The sequence below is a fragment of the Puma concolor genome, chromosome D2 (assembly GCF_028749965.1).
Source record: "Puma concolor isolate L17-30 chromosome D2, mPumCon1.1.hap2, whole genome shotgun sequence".
NCBI classification, from domain to species: domain Eukaryota; kingdom Metazoa; phylum Chordata; class Mammalia; order Carnivora; family Felidae; genus Puma; species Puma concolor.
The window spans coordinates 8,092,835-8,116,714 of NC_141677.1; the positions used below are offsets into that span (position 1 = coordinate 8,092,835).

The following is a 23,880-nucleotide window of genomic DNA, read 5'->3' on the forward strand; positions in this document are numbered from 1 at the left end:
TCTGTTTTTTTAATGTGTATTTATTTTGAGAGAGACAGAGAGAGAGAGCACAAGCAGGGGAAGGGCAGAGAGAGGGAGAAGGAGAATCCCAAGCAGGCTCCGTGCTGTCAGCGCAGAGCCCAATGTGGGGCTTGATCTCACAAACCACAAGATCATGACCTGAGCTGAAACCAAGAGTCAGACGCTCAACCAAGCGAGCTACCCAGGTGCCCCTGCTTTGTTCATTTATATGGACCAACACCCTTTGATTTTTCCCTTACTGTGCAAATACACCCAGTGGAATACTCAAGAAAGAAACAAACGTATCTTCCTCTACCCAGGCTCTGAAGAAAGTGTCCTTATTCATTGCACTGATGTTTGTTTTAAAAATCCCACTTGTTGGGGCACCTGGGTAGCTCAGTCATTTAAGCATCTGACTTCCGTTCAGGTCATGATCTCATGTCTCATGAGTTCAAGCTCCGCGTTGGGCTCTGTGCTGACAGCTCAGAGCCTGGAGCCAGCTTCAATTTAAAGCCAGCTTTAAAATTTAAAAATTAAAAAAAATTTTAATAAGTAAAAGAAATAAAAAGCCCATGTGTTGGTGTCTGGAGGGCGTGTGTGTGCAAGGTATATATGCAAAAAAAAATCAAAACGCAAAGGTCATCTTTAGAAAGGTTACCTCCAGGACTCTCACTTTGTCAGTGTGGACCCCAAAGGAAGGTTACAAGGTGTGCTTACTAAAGAGGAAAAAGGAAACCAATCGAGAAATGGGACCAGAAACAAGATTCTGGGCGAAAATTCTGGGAGCCAGACATCCCTGATAAGCCAAGAGGGAGCCTAGAGTGAGTTTGCGCAGATGGTATTTTAAATGTTGACTCACTCCGTAGTGAACAAACCATAGGCTGGCGGGGCTGAAGCGTCCCTGGAGCCAGGTCCCGGGGAAAGAAAGAGAAAACCTGACCACAGAATGACTGAGGAGCAGTGCCCCTGGGGCACGGCTGCTTCATTACAGCAGGAAGGCCCGTGCTGACACAGGAGCTAAGAAGCCTGCCTTGAAGTTCCCTGAAGTCATTTGTTCCTTGGTTTCATTCTTAGAAGCCACATGGCATTTCCTGACTCCACACCCCAGTGCTGTTGTGTCACGGGTGATGACAGACAGACAGCATGAGGATATGCCCTAGGGGAGCGTTTTCCCAACTCTGCACAGGAAAAGAGGCCCTGTGAAAACGTGCAGATCACCAGGCCTCTTCCCTGGAAATTCCGAGGCAGTCTGTCCAGGCTGAGGTCTACAAATCTACTTGCTTTATTCTGTTTACAACGTAGGCATTCCAGGAATTGTTCTTTTCAAGGGAGTTTGGTAAATCTGCCGTAGAGTGAGCTGAAACATGACCAGCCTTACAGGAAGATCCTCTGTAGGCCTCTGCAAAGCAGATTTTTCTGACTCTGGTTTCTTAACCCTGTTACTCTTGCAATCAAGGTGACATCCTCAGAAGTTGCAGAGATGCCTAATGCTATATATTGACTCCACTCTTAAATCGACAAGATACTTGGGCAATGCCAAGTATCTGTGGCTGCAGGAAAGGTGTTCGAACACTGTAGGCCTGACAATGAGGTGCTTTTTCTCCAATTTTGTTGTTCTTTCTCTTTGGCAGTTTGGATGAGATGGCTAACTACGACCTTCCAGCCACAATCAATTTTATTGCAGAGAAAACGGGACAAGAGCGACTCTACTACGTGGGCCACTCCCAAGGCACCACCATCGGTGTGTTTGGGCAGGGGTGACCTGAGAGTGTCAGAGGACCTTCTGTGTTCATGGAAGGGGTCAGGGCTACCTCCCTCTGCGCAGTGTCTCTAGCTTGTGGACTCGACCTGGGAAACCCTCTGGCTGGTTTCTGAAGTAACTAAAACAAGGATGACAACAGGGATACACACACACACACACACACACACACACACACACACACACACAGGCTGCCCCCCCTCCCCTCGTTGAATTTGGAGATTGTTGGAGATTGATAGCTAAGCCCCAGGGAGAGAGAATTATTCATTTGTGTATACCACACACATTTGTCACACCGGTTTAGATGCTGGGGAGGTAGAGACAAAAATCATACGCATCTTTCCCTTAAAGAGCTTGCAGTCTAATGACACCAAAAAGAAAGCAGAGAATTACAGATCGTGGGGATGAAATGTCACCATCAGTGTTTTTTGCAGTTCCGAGAGGCACTGAGGCCGTGTGGGCAATGCCACGAGGCACCTCGCTCCCTTCCCTGATCCCCATTAGCTAGACGCCTCAACAATACCAACACCAATTCCACCAGGCTCTTTTCTGTATCTGGATCCTAATCAAGTTTCTGGCGTAAAGTAGGTCTTTCCACGCCCGTGCGAGGCGATGCATCTTCCCCACACCTCTCATGCGACCTACAAACATTTGAGATCGCTATCATCCGTGTGTTACAAACGGCTGAATTTGGAAATCCTTTCTAATGGTGAGAATGCCAAATAATATGCATACGTTTTTTGCATACGTAATTTTTATGCATACGTAATTGAACAGTTTTATGCATACATAATTTAACCTTCAAAAGATTCATCCGCGAAGGATCCTGTTTTCCACATTTGCAGGTTGGGAAAGCGGAGACTTGCGTGGGGAGGTAACGTGCTCAAATCTCCACGCATCTACTGAATGGGAAGCCACAATCATAGCCCAATGTCGTCTAGTATTAAGGAGCGTGGCCAAAGGAGAATGGCCCTCAGGGTTTACCTAGGTATGCCCCACAGTGGGTGTTTGAACCCTTTCTGCAACACTCTCTACCAGTAGACTTAAATTCTCCAGGGACAGGAAAGTCACTGTATTTTGAATTAGTCAATTCCACCCTTGAGAAGTTTAGAGAATTCTTCCTACAGATGGTACTTACTCTAAGTTGTTGTTGTTGTTTTTTTCAGTTCCTGTTGTTGTTCTTTTTAATAGGACTACTTTTGCTATCATGTACGATGAATGAAGACTTGTTCGAAACCTATAAACTAGTGTCTTCTTCCCTTCCAGCTTTCATAGCATTCTCTACAAATCCAGAGCTGGCTAAAAGGATTAAGATATTTTTCGCATTGGCTCCAGTCATCACGGTGAAATACACCCAAAGTCCTATGAAAAAATTAACAACTCTTTCCAGAAAACTAGTCAAGGTATGTGGCTCCTCCAGGTTTAAATCTGTAGGAACTAAAACAAGCTCCGTTGTCGCTGATTTCAAGGGAAGAGAACCTTAGACAAAATGGCATTTTATAAACTTCTGAGACGATAACAGATATAAGCTATCGATAGAGACGTACCGTGGTGTAATTTTACCAACAGGGTTCAGAGAGCTCACTCCGATGCCATTCTACGCTACTGTCTAAATCCACATCTACAGGCTTCTGTCCATGTCATTCCTCAATCACAGATAAAGCAAATGTTGATTCGATTAATCGATTTGTTTAATCTACTAGGTTAAATTTCTCTCTGGCAGCCCTTGGTTTTTCAGGAGAAGTATGGAGTGGTAGTTAAAGTCACCACACGGAGCCAGATGGCATGGGGTTGGATCCTAGCTAGCTGGGTAAGTTTGGCCGAGACCTGAAATGTTTGGGGAATCATTTTCTTCATCTGTAAAGGGGGGATCGTAATAGTTCCCACGCATAGGGCTGCTTTAAGGATTGAGGTCAGACATGTGAATCCCTTAGAACCAGGACTTGCACGTTCTAAGCTTTTAATAAATATCAGCTACTACATGATTTGCACAGACCATACCTTCCCCCCATCACTGAAAGTCCAGCTTTTAGTGATTCTCAGTCTGTCAGGTCCTCAAAATCTGGACAATATCCTGAAGTCCAGATTCTCTGTGCTGGCTGACGGCTAACTAATCTGATCAGTTATTCAGCTGAAGTGAATTGGTCCATGTGGCTTAGTGTGTTTTTCTCTTCCATATTGATATGGGCTTCTCCCAGGGCTAAGAGCGATCCTTGTGTTCAGTGATTTCAGTGAAAGCGGATAAAAGTCAGATAATCTTTACGGAAGCCAGAGATTTGGGTTTGTGAGAAATAATTAAATTAGCCCATGGTAATTCAATTCTATATTGATACAACCCAGAAAGACACAGATAAATGAAAAGATAACCTATGTTCACAAATTGGAAGGATTAATACCATTAATATGTCCATACAGCCCAAAGTGAATTGTAGATTCGGTGCAGTCCCTATCAAAATTCCAATGGTATTTTTCACAGAAATAGAAAAAAAAAAAAAAAACCCTATCCTAAAATTTGCGTGGAAATACAAAGACCCCAAATAGCCCAACCAATCTTATGAAAGTAGAACTAAAGTGAAGGCATCACACTTCCTGAGTTCAAACTATATTGCAAAGCTATAGTAATAAAAACAGTATTGTACTAGCATAAAAACAGGTACATAGAGCAGTGTGTTAGGGATCCAGAAGGAAATCCACTCCTATTGTCAACTAAATTTTGACAAGGGTGCTGTGGACACAGTGGGGGAAAGATGGTCTCTTCAGTACATGGTGTTTGGATAACTGGATAGCCACGTGCAAAAGAATGAGGCTGAACCCTTACGTTATACCACTCACAAAAATTAACTTGAAATGGATTAAAAACTTACATTTAAGACTTGAAATCATAAAGCTCCTAGAAGACAACATAGGGAAAACGCTCCTTGACCTTGGTCTTGGCCAATGATTTTCTGGATAAGACAGCAAAAGAACAGGCAATAAAGGCAAAAATAAACAAATGGGACTAACTAAAAAGCCTCTGCACAGCAAAGGGAACATTTCAATATGTTGAAAATGCCACCTACAGAATAGGAGAAAATATTTGCAAACCATGTATCTGATAAGGGATTAATAACCAAAATATATAAAAAGCTCATACAATTCAATAGCAGAAAAACAAGTAATCCAATTTTAAAAAGGGCATTTTCCCAAAGAAGGCATGCAAATGGCCAATAGGTGCATGGAAAGATGTTCAACATCACTCACCATCAGGGAATGCAAATCAAAACCACAATGGAGTATTACCTCCTACCTGTTAGAATGGCTATTATCTTTTTTAATGTTTATTTTTGAGAGAGAGAGAGGGAGAGAGAGAGAGAGAGAGAGAGAGAGAGAGAGATCATGAGCGGGGGAGGGGCAGAGAGACAGGGAAACAGAATTCCAAGCAGGCTCCAAGCTACCAACCAAGAGCCAGATGCGGGTCTTGAACTCATGAAGCCTGAGATAATGACCTGAGCTGAAATCGAGTAAGGCACTTAACCAACTGAGCCACCCAGTCACCTCTAGAATGGCTATTGTCAAAAAGACAAGAAATAACAAATGTTGGCAAGGATGTTGAGAAAAGGGAGCCCTTATACACTGCTGGTGGAAATGTAAATTAGTATAACCCTTATGGAAAACAGTGTAGAGATTTGTCAACAAATGAAAATGGGAAAATTTTAAAGAGTATTAAAGAGCCAAAAGAAAGTAAGGAAATACAGCCATTTGCAACATGGGTGAAACTGGGGGGCATAACACCAAATGCAATAAGCCAGACGGAGAAAAACAAATACTATACTGAATCACTTATATGTAGAATCTGATATTAAAAAGCCAATATCTTAGAAAAGGGGAATAGAATGGTGGCTACGAGGGGCTGGAGGAAGGAGAAATGGGGAAATGTAGGTCAAAGTGTACAAACTTTCGTTTATAAGATATTTAGTGTCTTATGGCATCAATTATTCCTCAATAAAGTTGAAAGTGAATGAATGAATGCACGCATGCACGGATGAATGAGTAAAAAAATGGGTAAAAATTTGTCAAGTTGTTTGGGAGATTCACTGAGATGATACATGTTTAAGCATAGTACCAGGCCTACAGCAGGTATTCACTAGGTATTATCTAGTAGTATTCATTGAGTTTATTTTGGATTCAAAGCCACAGCACTTGGCGTTTCAGATTTCCTGTTTGCCAGTTGTTTATCCCCTCCTTCGCTCCCGCCCCTTGTCTGGTCCCCGGGCATTTACGTGTTCTTGTATCTTGCTTGCTTCGACCATTTGCTCCTTACATGTTGTTTAAACAGTGAGCATTGTTAGTATTGTCTTCGTTTCTTAAAAGAAAACTGTGAGGCTCAAAGAGGCTAAGCAGCCTGTCCCGAATGACCCAGCTAGTGGGTGACAGAACCAGAACTTGAACCCAGATCTGACCAGGTCATCGATGGTGGGTGCTCTTTCTTCTGTGTAGTTCTTTCCCCCACCTTTTCAATGCCAGCCTGAAGAAGTCAGTCCGGGATCCTTAGGGTGCCCCGCTCGGCAAGCCACGGACAGCTGCATCCAGCCCATGGTCGGCTTGGCAAGTCATGTGACCTGGCATGGTGCCATGTACCCAAAAGAAGTGGTGCCCTTTTAAATTCACCCAGTTACCGAAAGAGCAAATTGAAGAATCTTGTGCTGTTATGGGACACACACGCCCCCTCCAGAATGAACTTGGAATTACATTCTACAAGCCACGTTTACCACGCTATACAAATGGGCGCTATGTGGCTGGCTGGCCTGCGTTACTCTCCTCTCTTTTTAGATTAGGGGGAAGGGGCAGTTATTTGTCCCTGGGTAAATATATGACCGTTTTGCTGAGTCACTCCTGCATGGGTGTAGAGGTAAAGTCAGCGACTGCCATGCTAATTCACCCAGTATTTGGAAATACCGGCTGTCAGAATAAAGAACAAGGGTCTTTTATGGCAGATGGAACCTCTTTCTTCTTCTTTTTGAATGTTTATTTAATTTTGAGACACAGAGAGGGAGAGAGAGAGAGAGTGCATGTGAATGGGGGAGGGTCAGAGAGAGAGAGAATCCCAAGCAGGCTCCACGCTGTCTGCGCACAGCCCGACTTGGGTCTCCATCTCACAAACCGGGACGTCATGACTTGAGGTGAAATCAAGAGTCAGACGCTTAGCCGACTGAGTCACCCAGGTGCCCCTAACCTCTTTCTTCCCATCATGCTTCCACGGTTGCTCACTTCTCTGAACTGGTACTTCCTTTTCATACGGAGTTTCTGCCAAGGGTGGATGATGAAGATATTGGTCGTGGAAAACGAAAAATGTTAGGGGAGGCCTGGGTGGCTCCGTCGGGTAAGCAGTGGACTCTTAATTTCAGCTCGGGTCACGATCGCGTGGTTTTGTGAGTTTGAGCTCCCTATTGGGCTCTGTGCTGGTCGCACTGTTGCTGTCTCTCTCCAGATAAACAAATACACTATAAAAATTTTTTTTAATGTTAAAAAGAAAAAGAAAAATGTTCACTGGTGAAAACCAGACCCTGCTTCCTACCTTCACTACTTATTCATGTGCCAGCCACTCCATTTAGATTATTGCACTTGAGAACAGAATAGATGAAAACGTTCTTTTCAGAGATAAGTTCAGGGGCACCTGGCTGGCTCAGTCGGTAGGACGCGTGACTCTTGATCTCAGGGTTTAAGTTTGAGCCCCATGTGTACATATTACTTTGTTTTAAGTTTATTTTTCTTTATTTTGATTGAGAAATAGAGAGCAAGCAGGGAAGGGGCAGATAGAGAGGGAGAGAGAGTCGTTGTCAGCACAGAGCCCAATGCGGGGCTTGAACTCACAAATGCGAGAGCACGACTGAGCAAAATCAAGAGTCGGATGCTTAACCGACCGAGCCCACCCGGGTGCCCCGGGTGTAAATATTACTTAAAAATAAAGTCTTTTTTTTTTTTTTTTTTTTTAAGAAACCATTCTTTAAAAACAAAACAAAAAAAAGTTCTCTCTATGTGTCTGTGGCTACTACTAATTACCATGTAGACAGTTACACAGGAAGAGTTACAATTTGATAAGTGGCTTAATAAATTATCTAATATATTGTTCAAGTGTCCCAGTGATTGAGACAAAATGAATAAGAGGCCAGAATGAATTAGATAATGTCTGCCATGGTTAATTACTGCCTTCCCGACCTAAAGAAATATGATTTGAACTAGCTTAACAATTATAGCCTCTTTTTTTTTCCCTTCCTCCCTCCCCCTCTCCCATAGGAAGGGGTAGATAAAGTCACGGTGTGTCATAGATTCATTAATATTCCATGGTAGGGGCGCCTGGGTGGCGCAGTCCGTTGCGCGTCCGACTTCAGCCAGGTCACGATCTCGCGCTCCGTGAGTTCGAGCCCCGCGTCGGGCTCTGGGCTGATGGCTCAGAGCCTGGAGCCTGTTTCCGATTCTGTGTCTCTCTCTCTCTCTGCCCCTCCCCCGTTCATGCTCTGTCTCTCTCTGTCCCCAAAATAAATAAACGTTGAAAAAAAAAATATTCCATGGGATATCAAATATTCCATTAAATGAAGATTACCTTTGGTCATATAAAATAACCACTTTTCAAATTCAGAATTCAACCAACTCTACCCAGGAGGAATTCACCGGATCGAGTTTACCAAAGATAGCCTGAGATCTTATCGTGCACTAACGCAATAAAAATAAATGCTAGTTATTATTGTTCTAATCTAATCTAATTGATTGTTGTAATCACCAGTCAATAAAGGATTCCAGGAAAAAGATAAGCGAGGTTTGTTTTGTTTTGTTTTGTTTTACTGTAAATGGATGTTTCCAAAAGAATTAAAAGATACTTTTTCATCCTCATATCTAGTTCATTATCCTAAGATTATAAAACTAGTTTTTGTGAAGCAAAGGTAAGATTTGTCTTATATGCACAGGAGTTTGATATGAATGTATGTTCTAATTTGAAGTGATTCCTAGAGTTCAAAAAGTAAATTCAACTCACTGGCAACATTGCCTGAAATTTCACTAGTAAAGATTCATTTTAGGGCGATTAAGTTTTGCCTCTGGAAGTGTTTACTAAAAGATTCTGGAAGGAATGGCTCATTAAGTCTATATCATTCACTACTTGTAATAATAGCTATTGTTTGGGGAATGTTTACTAGGTTCTAGAAGATTCAGTAGGTACCTTTTAAACATGACTTATTATCTTGACAACAGTCCTTCACAACATAGCATGTTAATTTTTTTTTTTTTAATTTTTTTTTTTCAACGTTTATTTATTTTTGGGACAGAGAGAGACAGAGCATGAACGGGGGAGGGGCAGAGAGAGAGGGAGACACAGAATCGGAAACAGGCTCCAGGCTCTGAGCCATCAGCCCAGAGCCTGACGCGGGGCTCGAACTCACGGACCGCGAGATCGTGACCTGGCTGAAGTCGGACGCTTAACTGACTGCGCCACCCAGGCGCCCCAGCATGTTAATTTTTTATTTTATCATCGAGAAAGTTCAGGATAATAGAAATTAAATACTTCCTTAAGGTGCAAAGACAGAGTCCAGAATCAAACCAAGGTATCTGTGACTCCAAAGCCTTATCAATTTCCTACGGTGGCTAATTTCTCAGAGGGCATTCTGAAAAACACCCCAAGTAGAGGACCTTGGGAAAGGGAATCATGAGATGTGTTGAGAAGACCACAAAGGTGGGTTGGGAGAACCAAAAACAAAATGTACCAGGCCTTTCCATTTTACTGAGGACTAGCACTGAGCAGATATCACCTCTGTCCGGTCCTTGGCTGAATGACCACTCACTTTCCACTTTTGACATCCACATCCATGAAATCTGATGGCATCTCAAATTGATCTTGCAGGCGTTATTTGGTGACAAGATGTTCTACCCTCATACCTTTTTTGACCAATTCATTGCCACCAAGGTATGCAACCGGAAGCTATTCCGTCATCTCTGCAGCAACTTCCTGTTTACTTTGAGTGGATTTGACCCAAAAAACTTAAACATGGTACGTGTAAGTAGTCGGATCCAGAAAAGCAATTATTTTGTTGCACAGAGGAGAGGAGAATGTGCTCTGAATTGCACGAAAGCCACATCTCAAGGTCTCCTTTTTGTCTCCTGATTTGAAATTATATGTTGATGGCTTCCGACTGAAGCTGGGGGGCGGGAGGCGGTTCCACCTGCTTTAGTAGGAGGATTTGAGAAGGCTTTGCCACCGAACATTCTCACCAACCCTTGCCGTTGGCCAAAGCGCCGCCATTGGAAAGGTCCTCCACTGACATGAAGACTATGGTTTTGAAATTTATCTCGCTGTGCCTGAGGTCTGCCTATCTCAGACCTACTGAAGTAGAATTTCAGTATGCCCAAGCATCTGTAATTTTTAAACCAATTTCCACTTTCATAGGTGATCTAGAAATAGTCATTTTGTGAACCACTGACTTCTTTAATCCGTTGGGATTAAGGGATGGCTTTCCAATGATAGCTACAGATTCACAGTTGAAGGGACACTGAGAGGGATCAGTTGGGTTTCTTGGGGAGTCCTCTCCAGCTGAAATCCTTTTCTTCTTTAGTCACCATGAGCTGACTAGGGGGGAGGTGGAAGACGGAAAGCTACTGTTCACTCCCCAGCCAGAGAGGAGGTATCTTTGAAACCAGAAGCAGGACATAGTTGAAAATGGTCTCCGACTATCTCACAGATTTCCGCCCAGAGCCTAGTCTCCCTCTGTTACTGGAGAGCACCGATTAAACACTTTTCTTGCTTTCAGACAAGATGTATAAATAGCCGTTTATGCAAAGCATGCCTTAACCCCTGCCTTTTCACACTCCTTTTCTGTTTTCTCCGTTTACCGAGGGGATTGCACGTGCCTATCGCTTAGATGGTAGCCTATCATGTAGGCAGAGCTGGCAAGGAGCTGTAAGCAAACACAAGAGGGATAATTTCAAAAGCATCTTCTCGACATGGCTTAAGAGTTTGCCAGAGGAAGACTTCCTGACAGGACCCTCTAGAACATTCACTGAGGGCCCTCGTTGTACATTTATACAGTCAAATTGCCCCCCCCCCTTTTTTTTAACTGTTGGGGACCGGCCTATGGAATCTCTGCAAGGATGTCTATTTTAGTGGAGGATATCCTGGGATGTCTGAGTAGAGTTTGTGGAACTTTGAAGGAATACACATGTCCAGGAGTCAACCCTGGAGATTTTGATATTGATTCAGTAGGTTTGGCTAGCTCATGAGGGGTAGTGTTTTTTTTAAAAGCTCCATGCTCTTTCTGTGCTCACTTTGGTGGCAAAATAACCGTTTTGTATACTAAAATGTAAAAAAAAAAAAAAAAAAAAAAAAAATGGCAATGAAAACTATCAAGTTTTGTTTTTTTTTTTTAATCCGGAAAAAAGTCTAAATGTCAGTGGAGGTTACAATCCTGGATGGATTATGTTCCACAAACTTTCAGAGAGCCCTGTGGAATACTCACTATGTTTTTAAAATCAGAAGGCAAAGGAAACATTTAGATCTTTTCTCAATGTCTCACGATGAACAACTCTCTCAGAATGTCCTTTGGGACTTAACACAGGGTGACGAAGGTCACTGGGGCTCTCACACCCTCAACCCCCCTGTACTCTTGGGCCATCTGAGGTGAGGCGGGAGAGAAAAGGCATGTTCGTGTCTTTGACCGGCGGGATGGCCTCTGTGGGCTTTATGAAAACTGTACAGGACAGAACAGAGCTACGGGAGGAGAAAGTTCTTAAAGCGGGCATGGTCCATGTTCATTCCCCAGAGAGAGAAAGAGAATATTCAAGTTTACTTGCGGTGTGGTCAAATGATTAGCCTCCTGGTGAGAAATAATCTCCACTTTGCAGAGTCGCTTGGATGTTTATTTGGCACAGAGCTCTGCGGGAACATCTGTGCAGACCATGCTGCACTGGGCCCAGGTACGTGCTCCCTACTCCTGGTCTGATGCACACACATCGCCCCGAGAGCCCTGAGGAGGACTCCCAGAGCCCATCGCGGGGTTTTTCAGGCACCTGCCTCTGTCAGGTGGATGCTTCCGAAATCAGCATCGACTCGTGTTCATTCCCCGTTCTCTCTTCTGTTCTCTGTGTCCTCGGTTTCTGGTGTTTGGGCCTGGTTCCCACCTATTCGGACTGAACTCTGATTTTTGGATTACTCCCAACTGCCTTTTCTAGGGAAGGTTTGTACTTCCTCTTTTGGGAAACCATCCGTTCTAACAGAACTTTATATAACATGATAGAGCTATTCCGGAAAGATCTGCGCATCCTCCTATTGGCGAATGGGCCATTTCAGAGTGTGGAAATAATGCTCTACTCTGCGCAAGTGAAGTATGAGATAGAGATGAAAATAGATTAACGGTTTCTGTTTTCACTCTCAGTTTAAATTTGTGTGTGTGCTACCGTATTGCTCAATATTCAGCAAGTTCAGGGAGAAGTCATATTCAATTGGCCCAGCTTTCTGAACCTAGTGTGATGAGTGTGTGTGCGTGTATGGGGGGAGGGGGGGAGAGAGAAGGGTCTTCCCAAAGTTTTGACATATCCGAGATCCCTACGAGTTTACGCTTTCACCTCCACCCCGGTAAGTTTGCTCCATGCTTTACGGTTGAGAATCACTGCTGTAGATAGCCTGAAACACTAGTTGAGGACTTCTGAACTCCTTTGAAGAGTTCCACGCCCAGGAGATAAGCCCTCAAGTTCCTGCCGGAAGAAAGATGCTCAGGACAGAATGTCTCCCCCCCCCCCCGGTGAGGAGACAGAGAGGGTCTGTGGTGGGTAACACAACTCCAATTTCACTTTCCCTGAGCACTTACTATGTGTCCTTGCTGTTTGTACGTGTGATTTCCTTCAGTCTCACTGAATTCTCTTAACAGTCTTTCCACGAAGGCATCGATACCCCTTATGCTACAAATGTCCTGGCCCGTCCCTTACGTGTCTCACAGCTCACTGCTCTTAAAAAGATCTCTTCTCCTGTGGCAGAAAGTCCTCTTGAGGACAGAAATAAGTCAGGGGGGTGGGGAGGGGGATGAGGTGAGACACTTGGTCATAAGTTATGCGGACGGCTACGGCAAGGGTGACGACAATGACGAGAGTAGTAATGTTAGTAAAAAGAGGTTTGTTGAGCATTTCTAGGTGCTACACCCTAGCACCCTGTTTAATGCATCACCCAGTTGAATCTTCACTATGAGGAGAATGTTATCATTCCCATTTCACAGACGGGAATTAGGGGAGATACGTAACTTGCCGTGGATGACACATTCAATAATCCGTTAAGCCTGGACTGAGACCAGGTCTGTTTGCTGCTAGAACCCAGGTACCTAAGGAGCCCACGCTGCTGCTTCCCATTGCTGAAAACCGACCGCGGCGGACCGCCTCTGTCAATAGAGAGCATGATGGGAATAATTTTAAACGAAGCATCAGGATTAAATCAATGAGTGTGAAAAAAAATCTCTGAGATTCAAGTTCAGGGAAAAAAACAAAAACAAAAACAAAAACCGTGGGACAGACTGAGAATCGCCTACTGGAACATGCGAGGTGAACGTGAACGTGACCTCCTTCCTCGGTCCAGCGTGGGTGGCAAGTCACAGAAGAAGGAAGCCCCAGGCGTGCAGGTGTATGGCCATTTCCATTCTCGTAGCGGAAGTCTGAACATGTGCCCGGTGTCTCAGACACTCAGCATGTGGTCCCGCTCCTGACGACACGGCTGGCTGCTGGGGGGACAGAGCCCCTCACACGGGAAGCGCTGAAGCTACTCCGCGTGCACGTTCCCTTCAGGAGCAACAAAAAGTGTTCAAGAACAGGGAACGTAGTGACGACACCCTGACAGGGATACTGGACACAGCTGTGTAGGAAAACATCAGTCACTTTTCAATGTCGATGAACAGCTGGTGCCTCTTGCAAAAAAATTATGACAATTCCTGAAGCTAAGATGGTCAAGAATCATTCAATCGCAGCATCCTTGTAGACATTCCTCTGTAGAGTGTTATAACACCTGAAGACGTTGTCGTCAGGGCGCCTCGGTGGTGCAGTCGGTTCCGCGTCTGACTTGGTTTCAGCTCACGTCATGGTCATGATCTCACAGTTCATGAGTTCCAGCCCCGTGTCGGGGTCTGCGCTGATAGCACGGAGCCTGCTTGGGATTCTCTCTCTCTCTCTCTCTCTCTGCCCCTCCCCTACTCATTCTCTCCCTCCCTCTCCCTCTCAATAAACAAATAAACTTAAAAAAATAAACACATTGCTATCTGAGAATTTTCACTGGAGAGGTATAGAGGAGAGTAAAAGACAGTCAGTCAGTTCTGTGAATTACTCTATCGACTCGTATCAGTCTTATTATCCGGCTTATTAATCTTTACTGGACTTTAGCTCTTGTGCCTAAAGAGTGGGATGTAATGTCATCCTCTTTGTATATTTTCTGTTTACTGTCTTTATTTATTTTAATGTTTACTTATTTTTTGAGACAGAGAGAGAGAGAGTGTGGGGGGGGGGGGCGCAGAGAGAGAGGGAGACAGAATCCGAAGCAGGTTCCAGGCTCTGAGCTGTCAGCCCAGAGCCCGGCTTGGGACTTGAACACACAAACCATGAGACCATGACCTGAGCTGAAGTCGGACCCTCAACTGACTGAGCCACCCAGGCGTGCCTCTGTTTACGGTCTTTAAATGCGTGTTGTTTTCTTATATCATCGTAATGTGTTTTTATTTCTATTTTATCATAGGCTGCTAATTCTGGTCTGTTCCAAGCTTTTGACTGGGGAAACCCTGATGAGAACATGATGCACTTTCACCAGGTACATGGATGACCGTGGTCATCAGTCTCCACTCACTAAGTACCTGCTAGGTTCCAACACTATGCCACATATTTTATATAGATCAGATTCCACTTATTGGTTTCTTACCATGTTCCATACCATTATTTCTAAATTTTTTAATGTTTTATATTTTGAGAGAGAGACAACTGGGAGGGGCAGAGAGAGAGACACACACACAGAATCTGAAGCAGGATCTAGGCTCTGAGCCGTCAGCACACAGCCCGACGCGGGGCTCGAACCCACGAACCACGAGATCATGACCACAGCCAAAGTCGGACCTTCAACTGACTGAGCCACCCAGGCACCCCTTATTTAAAAAAAAATTTAGTGTTTCCATATTAGTTTTGATCCTTACAATGACCTTACAAGGTAAATATGATTGCCTCCACGTTTGCAGAGGCTCAGAGAGGTTAGGTAAATTGTCAAAATTATTTAGCTTAGTAATGAACCAGGATATGACTCAGGGGTTCCTGGATTTTATAGCCCTACTTATTCCTTCTCAAAAAGTAGAAACTCTTGGGGTACCTGGGTTGCTCAGTCGACTAAGCATTCAACTCTTTCAGCTCAGGTCATGATCTAACAGTTCGTGAGATGGAACCCTATGTCGGGCCCCGAGGTAGCAGCTTGGAATTCTCTCTTTCTCTTTCTGCCCCTCCCCAGTTCTCTCTCTCTCTCTCTCTCTCTCTCTCAAAATAAATAAATAAACATCAAAAAAAGTAGACACTCTCAGCACTTAATTAAAACCATGTTTTTCTTAACATTTATTTACTTATTTTGAGAGAGAGAGAGAGAGAGAGAGGCAGAGGGAGAGATGGAAAGAGAATCCCAAGCAGGCTCCACACTGTCAGCGCAAAGCCGGACTTTGGGCTCGAACTCACAAGCCATGAGATCGTGACCTGTGCCGAAATCAAGAGTCAGGCACTTAACTGACTGAGCTGTCCAGGCACCCCAAGACCATATTTTAAAAGGAGAATTAGGGGCGCCTGGGTGGCACAGTTGGTTAAGCGTCCGACTTCAGCCAGGTCACGATCTCGCGGTCCGTGAGTTCGAGCCCCGCGTCGGGCTCTGGGCTGATGGCTCAGAGCCTGGAGCCTGTTTCGGATTCTGTGTCTCCCTCTCTCTCTGCCCCTCCCCCGTTCATGCTCTGTCTCTCTCTATCCCAAAAATAAATAAATGTTGAAAAAAAAAATTTTAAAAGGAGAATTAAAGATATGTAATCTTTGTTTCTGGAACATATGCTCTCATTTCTTACCCATCTATTATAAAATGAACTAACACTGCCCTATTAGTTCTTTGGAATGACAATTACTGCTCATTTAACATATGTGTGTGTGTGTGTGTATATATATATATATATATATATATATATGTGTGTGTGTGTATATGTATGTATATATATGTATATGTGTATGTATATATATGTATATGTATACGTATATATATCATTAAAGATACACTAGACAGAAATATCACTTTTAGGAAGAAGTACTGCTATCTGCCAGAGAGTGGTATGTCAAGATATTTCTTGACATAATCTATGAAAACTTTTAAAACCAAAGTTCTCTACTGAATGGAAATACGTGGTGTTTTATTTGTTGTTATTTTTCCCAGTGTTTATAAGAAAATCCATACATGATTTTGGCTTCCTGCTGATAGAGGGAACTCAGGTTACACAAGTGGCCATCAAAGATACATGAGTTTTTCAAATAAGGGGTATGGAAATTTGGAAATTTTTCAAAAAAGCAGATTTTCAGTGCCACCGTAGTAACTGCGATAGAGAAGATACATAATTTCAGCTGGAGTGAAGAATCTGATTTTCCTCCCAAACTGCTATAGTTTTCTCCTAGGCTGCTTGCCACACACAGACCCACATACTATGTCAAAGTCCCAATTTGTCTTGTGAGTAACCAATTTCTTACCCTAGCAAGAGTAGATAGTTGCTAAAAGGAAAGAGTCTTGGATGAGGAGTTTACCTTGTGAGAGTTAAACGTCAACTTGGATGAGAGCTGTGTCACAGGGATGATCTTTCCCATCTTCAGGATACATGGTGATTCAAGTTCACACATGAATCGTTTGCTTGGGACCTTGGGAAAGAAATGGAAAACCCCAAACAAGCTGAGGGTGAACAACATGTATGTGTGAAAAGCAATAACCTTTGTCACAACTATGAGCAATGACCGTAAATAAGACGGGCATAATTATCAGTGTAATCACCAAACCTTCATTACTAAGTAAAAAAAATCTTGGCCCAAAGTCAGCATGTCTCATTTGCATCCTGATTTGCATATTCATTTTTGGCTCTGCCTTCTTCTGAGCTTCCTTTCATCCTCCACAGCATCCTAAATCATTGCGGTAAATGTGTTCTGATTTCAGGGGCTCCTCAACCCCACTCTCCTGCCACGAAGCTTGCTAATATTTACAGCTGTCTTTCTACTCTTTAACTTTCTCCATCTTTGCATCTAAGTATTTATGCTTTGTATTATCCCGCTGAGAAACCCAGAGTCGGGAAAAGCATGCCTCCTCTTGCCCCAGTTTGCTCTTGGCCTTTGGGGCGTTGCGCGGGCTCTCCCCAGCCCTTAAAGCACCACTGTGAGCCCTGATCTGTGCTCACTGGCCTCCCTGCCTTGTCGCTGCCTTCTCACCTCCTCCTTTATCACTTGCTCCTAAGCCCAGGGCCACGGTCTCCCAGCAAGATAGGGGACAGGCGACATACTTAAGATATTCAGTAACTCTAAGACCCGGACACCAACCCATCGACTAACAGTAACTTCTGTAATGATCGAGCCTGTGATCTCTGCTTGTATATCGCCCTGCAGAGAGAACTGAAGGTGCACAGTCCCCAAGTCAGCCCCCCCCCCCCAAACCAAGTCATCGGGTACATTACTAATTTAGGAAACCTCTCCCTGGCCAAGGTTACAGTTTCCCAAGGATCTGCGTCTTTGTCCACGTTACCTTTTCTTCCTAACCTTGCTGCCAAAAATTGTTAACAACAGTGTAGAAATCTGCTCAGGATGCCATAAAAAAAAAAAAAAAAAAAGAATGACCATAGACTGAGTGGCTTAAACCACAGAAATCTATTTCTCACATTCTGGAAGCTGGATGTCCAAGGTCAGTGTCCAGCTGGTGGGGCTCTGGGGAGGAGCCCCTTTCTGGCTTGTAGACAGTCACCTTCTTGTCACGTGCTCACGTACCCTTTCTTCTGCGAGTGCGCTTGGAGAGAGAGAGAGATCTCTCTCTTCCCCTTCCTATAGACTGCCAGTCCTACTTAATTAGGACCTGGCCCTTATGACTGCATTTAACCCCAATTACCTCCTAACAGCCTTACTTCCTCATACAGTCAAATTAGAGGTTAAGGTTTCAACATCCAAATTTGGGGAAAACACAATTCGGTCCCTGGAATATGGTGGCAGTCCGTATTCTCTCAGTTGTGCATGGCAGGAGACAACGTGACATTAGGTTTAAAAAAAATCTATTTACTGCTTTACTGTACTGAACAGGGTGGTGATCAACTCACAATGGCTGGGAACCGGAACGCTGTCCTCCGGGCTCTCCTTCTCCCTGTGCCCCTCCCTCTCTCTCCCAGTTCTGCTCACAAATGCTCTTTCCCTTCTCAGGCTATTTCAAAAATAGTAAGATCGTGACTGCGTGTGCTCAACTCGTATCGTTCTTTCCACCACAAACCCGAAGAAAAAGCCAGTATTTTTCTCAGGAGCACTGGCAGAAAGTTCCAGAGAGAACTCTGGCCCGGTTTTAGCCACGTGCCCATCTCTCATCCAGTCACTGAGGCCAGAGGGATGAAGGACTGATTGGCCAGGCCGGGTCATCCGGGGCCACTGAGGAGCTGGGGGATGGGATTTGTTGGATCGCAGAGAGAAGGGAAAAGACATCACGTTCTCTGGAACAGGCTGGCTCCTTGTTCACGTCATACTTCAACTGTTTTCATCCATTGGTCTCAATGCTCCCCAAAGAGTCTGCTCAAGTGTCAATAATCCCCCCAAGCCCAGATTTCTGCACCAGAGAAGAGGTATTTACATTTATCCTATACATATATATATATATATATATATGTGTGTGTGTGTGTGTGTGTATATATATATACACACACACACACATATATATTGTTTCAAAAGGACATACTCCGAGTGCCAAGCCCTACTAGAAAGATGGTCACCCATAAGGGTGCCTTGGGTGGTTCAGACAGTTAAACAACCGACTCTTGATTTCAGCTCAGGTCATGATCTCATGGTTCATGGAATCAAGTCTCATGTCAGGCTTTGTGCTGACAGTATGGAGCCTGTTTGGGATTCTCTCTCTCTCTCTCTCTCTCTCTCTCTCTCTCTCTCTGACCATCCCCCCTACTCAAAATAAATGTACTTTAAAAAAGTTTTTTTAAAGAAAGAAAGATGGTCCCCCATAGAAATAAGAGCCCCCTTCCTCGAGGATTCTTTCCTATTTTCCCCAACATGCAAATCAGAAATATCACGGTTATTTTTTTCTTTATTCACAGTTCATACCATTGCACAGAAGTGCTCTCGAGCCCTTCTAACATTTTAATGTTTGGAAATCATTAAGTGCATTCTAACTGCATACTTTTAGCATTTGAAGAACTTGCTTAACAATCGATAAGGTTACTCCCCCGATGTGGTTTTCTGCGAAATCTGGTTTTTTCTCTCCGTCTCTAATCATACTTAGCTCACACCTCCCTTGTACAACGTGACCAAGATGCAAGTGCCCACAGCTGTGTGGAGCGGAGGACACGACCGTGTGGCTGACCTCAAGGACGTTGAGAATTTACTGCCCCAAATTCCCAGGCTTATTTACTATAAGTTGATTCCACACTACAATCATGTGGATTTTTACCTTGGACAGGACGCACCGCAGGAAATTTACCAAGACCTTATTAGACTGATGGACGGATGTTTGCAAAATTAAATAGCTTCTCTTTCTCTAAGCAAGTGGATTCTTAAAATAATACTGTGGCGCCCAGACCCTAAGGTGACCGCTCCAATGATTTTCGCCTCCTAGTGCCGGTGTGTTGGTGTAACCCTCTCCCCTTGAGCGTGGGACGCCCTTGAGACTTGGTTCTGGCCAACAGAATTGGCAAAGGTAATGGCGTCACACCCTTGTTTGGATCACGTTTATGGCAAAGGACGTCAACTCCTGATTGCATCATATTATAGGAGAATCCATCAAGTAGACTGCAGAAGAGATCTCCCTTGTTGGTTTGATGAAGAGGACTGATATGTGGAGGAGGCCTACACGACCTCTAGGATCTGTGCCTATAGCAGATAACCAGCAAACAACCAGATTCTCAATCATACAGCTGTGAGATCAATTACATCTACATCCTGGATGAACTCAAAAGCCCGCGAATCCCCCGGTAAATCTTCCAGTTGAGAGAGAAGGCTGGCCACCCCTCATTTGCAGCCCCGGGAGACACCCTGAGCTGCAGGGGACTAGCTGTGCCATACCCAGACCCACAGCCAGAGTGACAAAATAAATGTATATTCTTTGAAACCACCAAGTTTGTGGAAATTTCTTATCAGCAATAGTAAACTACTATTAATGGTAATAACAAATCGTTATTATTATTATTATTGTGACCATCGTTTTGTCTCTTTGGTTAAAAGCTTGAGGGGCGCCTGGGTGGCTCAGTTGGTTGAGCGTCCGACTTCGACTCAGGTCATGATCTCACGGCTCATGTGTTCAAGCCCCGCGTCGGGCTCTGGGCTGACAGAGTTTCCTTATTTTTCTTGTTCTGGTGAACTTCGTTCAAATTTGTTTGGCAGATCTATCTGCTAGCGATGGATTCTCAGTGTTTGTCTGAAAGAGTCTTTGTTTTGCCATCATTTAGGCTGAATTATACGCCATTATATCTACGTATGAAGTCTGTCTTCTGTGCCCATTCACCTGTCAACGGACATTTAAGTTGTTTCCATACCTTAGCTATTGTGAATACTATCGGGATGACCATGGACGTCTGTGTATCTTTTCAAGACCCTAATGTCAATGCTTTTGAATAGCTACCAGAAGTGTGATTGCTGGATCATACAGTAGTTCTGTTTTTAGTTTTTTGAGGAACTTCCATACCGTTTTCTACAGAGGTTGTGCCACTTTATATTCCCACGAGCAATGTGTTAGGGGCCAGTTTCTCCACATCCTGGCCAACACTTCTCTTTTGTTTTGTTTTGTTATTAGTATTGCTTTTGTTATAGCCACCAACAGGAGTTGAGCATATCTCATCATGGTTTTGACTTGTATGTCCCTGGGGGCCTCACCCCCACCCCCCCAGGGGAGAGAGGGAGAGAAATGGTGGGTGTATATCCTTGGGAAAAGTTTGAGAGGCCCCCAGAGTCTCCGGCTGGGCTGATCAGTGAAGGCATTTTGCCTTCATTTCTAAAAGACTTGTTTTTTTCGGACAAGAGAACCTTAGACTGACGTGCTTCCTAATTTGCTCTTACTCCCTCGGTCCTTTTAAATGCTGTTCATTACCTTCTGGCATGCAGTTGCTGATAAGTCTGTGATGTCTTATATTCGTGTCTTTGGACTGTCTTTTTTTTCTCTTTGTCTGCTTTAAGATTTTCTTTTTACCAATGGAGTGTTGGCAATTTGAGTTCCTTGAACTCTGAGGTGGTTTTGTTGTATATTCTGCTTGGAATTCAACTGGCTTCGTGGATCTGCAGATTTACAGTTTTCATCAAATTTAGAAACGTTTTGTTCATCATTTGTCCGAGTATCGTTGGTACCTTCACTTACCTGGGTGTCTAATTTGTATGTTAGACACCTGCTGTTGACCCGCAAGTCAGTGAAGCTGTGCTTTTTCCCCAGCATCCTCCCTCTGTGTGCTTCATTTCAAATAGTGTCTGTGGGTGTCCTCATACCCACAAATTCTCTCTTACAGTGTCTAGTCTGCCATAATCCTGGCTGGTGCATTGTCTATTTTGGAGACTATTATTCTCCATCTGTAGATATCCCATTTGGGTCTCTTTTATATCTTCTGTTTTTCCTTTCTTTATGTTATGTCTTTCTCTTCATTTTAATGTTTATTTATTTTTTTAGAGGGAGAGAGAGATGGAGCATGAGCAGGGGAGGAGCAGAGAGAGAGGGAGACACAAAATGTGAAGCAGGCTCCAGGCTCCGAGCTGTCAGCACAGAGCCCTACGGGGGGCTCAGACTCATGAACTGTGAGATCATGACCTGAGCCGAAGTCAGACGCTCGACCGACTGAGCCACCCAGGCACCCCTTTTTATGTTTTCCTTTAAATCCTTGAACACAGTAAGCATCATTCAGGACCTATTTCAACATACTTTCTGTTCACGCAATTATCTTTCCTTTTATAAGTTTGTTTTATGGAATGATTCTCTCCTGGCTGTGGGTTATATTTTCCTGCCTTATTGCATGCTGAATCATTTGCTATTGGATGCCAGGCTATTGGATTGCCAGGCACTGAGTGCTAACTTTTATTCCTTTAGACGGGGTTAGGAATTTTTTGGCAGTCAGTTTGTTTGCAGCTAAGTCTGATTATTTCGAGACACGCTTTTTTTGTTTTTCATCACCTAAGGGCCAGTCTAGAGCAATCTCTCCTCTAAGGAAATTCTGCCCTGCCACTGACACATCTATTTTCTGAAGTCTCTACTGAATTCCCGTCCCCCCCTCAACCCCCGAGGTGTTCTGAAAGGTCTCTCATGCTGGCCTGCGAGAATTTCAATGAATCCCTACGGGTACTGTGTGCACTCTAGAAGCTGTTTTGCTTATAGTTTCCTGGCACTTGTTCCTTCTCTGAAAGTTTTACTCTGTCCACTCTTGTGGGATTCTGCCTTTAGCATGGGCACATTATTATTCAGCCAGAGCTCCGTGAGATGCCATCCCCTATTTCAGAAGCTCTTTCTCTGGCTTCCACTTCTTTCTCTGGTATTCTGACTCACAGGTTTTATTGTTCTTCTCCTTGAATTCCAGTCTCTGCCTCCACTAGTCAGCTAAACCCCTGAGTTTTTTGTCTTCTCCTTTCTTTTTTCTTTTCTTTTCCTTTCCTTCCCTTCCTTTCTTTCTTTCTTTCTTTCTTTCTTTCTTTCTTTCTTTCTTCTTTCTTTCTTTCTTTCCTTTGTTGTTGTTATTGTTGTTGTCGTTGCCAAAGGCGTTACTGTTTCCATTGGGTCCATATCTTGGGAGAGGGCTCCAGGGTGTTGAAAAAGCTGCCCAGTGGCTGCAGGGAGGGGCTCAGGCAGAAGCCCCGGCACCAGGGGGCATCAGAGGGGCCCCTCAAAGGCTACCGGGCTCTGGACTGTCCTACTTGGGCATCAGAGTGAGCCTTCCAAAGAGATACCCATGCAGACGGCCTGGGGCCCCAGGCAGGCTGTGGACGGGAGTCAGGTGGTCATGCATCTTCTTGATGAGTGTCACCTCCTCACCTGGGAAGTGGTTTTCCAGGGATGACGGTCTGTGTGAGCAGAACCCAGGGCGTGCAGATCCCAAAGCACCTGGCCCATGTTCTTCTCCAACCACAGTGGCCTCCCTGGCATCCGTGGCTTTACCCCACCCCCACTGAGCTTTCTTGGAGTTCCTCTACCTTTGCTGTGATCTAGAAATGATCAGTAGGCAGAAAAGTAAGGTTTGCATAGAGAATACCTCATCTGTGTCCTTCCCTTCAGTGATAACAGTCCTGTGCGGCCCGATGTCCAGTGTCTCAAAACTGTTATGACTTGGGTTCCAGTGTTCTGGTTTTTTGTGGCAGAATGGTAATTCCAGACGCTGTGGCTAGAAGCAAAAGTCAAGATTCTTTTTAAAGATTGTATCATTCTGCCAATGCATAGCTAGTGTAACCCGACATAAACAAGGCCATTAAGAAAAACCACAACTATTAACAATTTTAAAGTTCCTCCATGTTTTATCTAAAATTGTCTCTTAGGATTCGTATGTTGCAGGAAACTAATGGAATCCAGCCCTCTGCTTTCCGCTGTGAGTATTACGCACAGAGAGGGCTGAAGTGACGTATCTATGAGTTAGTCTAATCCTAAACTAGGATCAAAACTGTATTTCCAAAACGCTGATCCAATGTAGTATTTCCTTTTTTTTTTTTTTTAAGTTTATTTTTTGCGGGGGGGAAGAGAGAGAGAGAGAGAGCGCTTGCGAGCTCAGGGTAGGGCAGAGAGAGAGGGAGAGACAGAATCCCTCTGTCAGCACAGACCCCCATGAGGGGCTCAATTTCACGAAGCATGGGATCATGACCTGGGCTAAAATCAAGAGTCAGACGCTTAACCGACTGCATCAGCTTTTCTCTGCAAAAGCTTTATTGCTTCCTCCTTA

At 44.2% G+C, this 23,880-nt stretch overlaps 1 protein-coding gene and 1 long non-coding RNA gene across 9 annotated transcripts in view; one reads left to right on the forward strand and one right to left on the reverse strand.

Moving 5' to 3' along the window:
• The window catches only part of LIPK (lipase family member K), a 49,867-nt gene extending 29,771 nt beyond the window's left edge, over positions 1-20,096 (forward strand). For 6 of the 8 annotated variants that reach the window (XM_086679532.1, XM_086679531.1, XM_086679530.1 and 3 more), the window contains 6 exons: positions 1,632-1,741; positions 3,026-3,162; positions 9,630-9,776; positions 11,624-11,695; positions 14,484-14,555; positions 19,269-20,096. In XM_086679532.1, the coding sequence (XP_086535658.1) occupies positions 1,632-1,741; positions 3,026-3,162; positions 9,630-9,776; positions 11,624-11,695; positions 14,484-14,555; positions 19,269-19,508 (778 nt within the window). In that variant the 3' untranslated portion in view covers positions 19,509-20,096. The remainder of the gene's footprint in view (positions 1-1,631; positions 1,742-3,025; positions 3,163-9,629; positions 9,777-11,623; positions 11,696-14,483; positions 14,556-19,268) is intronic. The other 2 variants (XM_086679536.1, XM_086679535.1) reach the window with 2 other exon arrangements.
• On the reverse strand, positions 9,242-23,402 carry LOC147575755 (uncharacterized). Its single transcript, XR_015241526.1, has 3 exons — positions 23,203-23,402; positions 16,550-16,660; positions 9,242-10,680 (listed from the first exon to the last, which is right to left on the reverse strand). It is a non-coding gene; the product is annotated as an uncharacterized LOC147575755 (long non-coding RNA).
• Between the last annotated feature and the right edge of the window lie 478 nt (positions 23,403-23,880).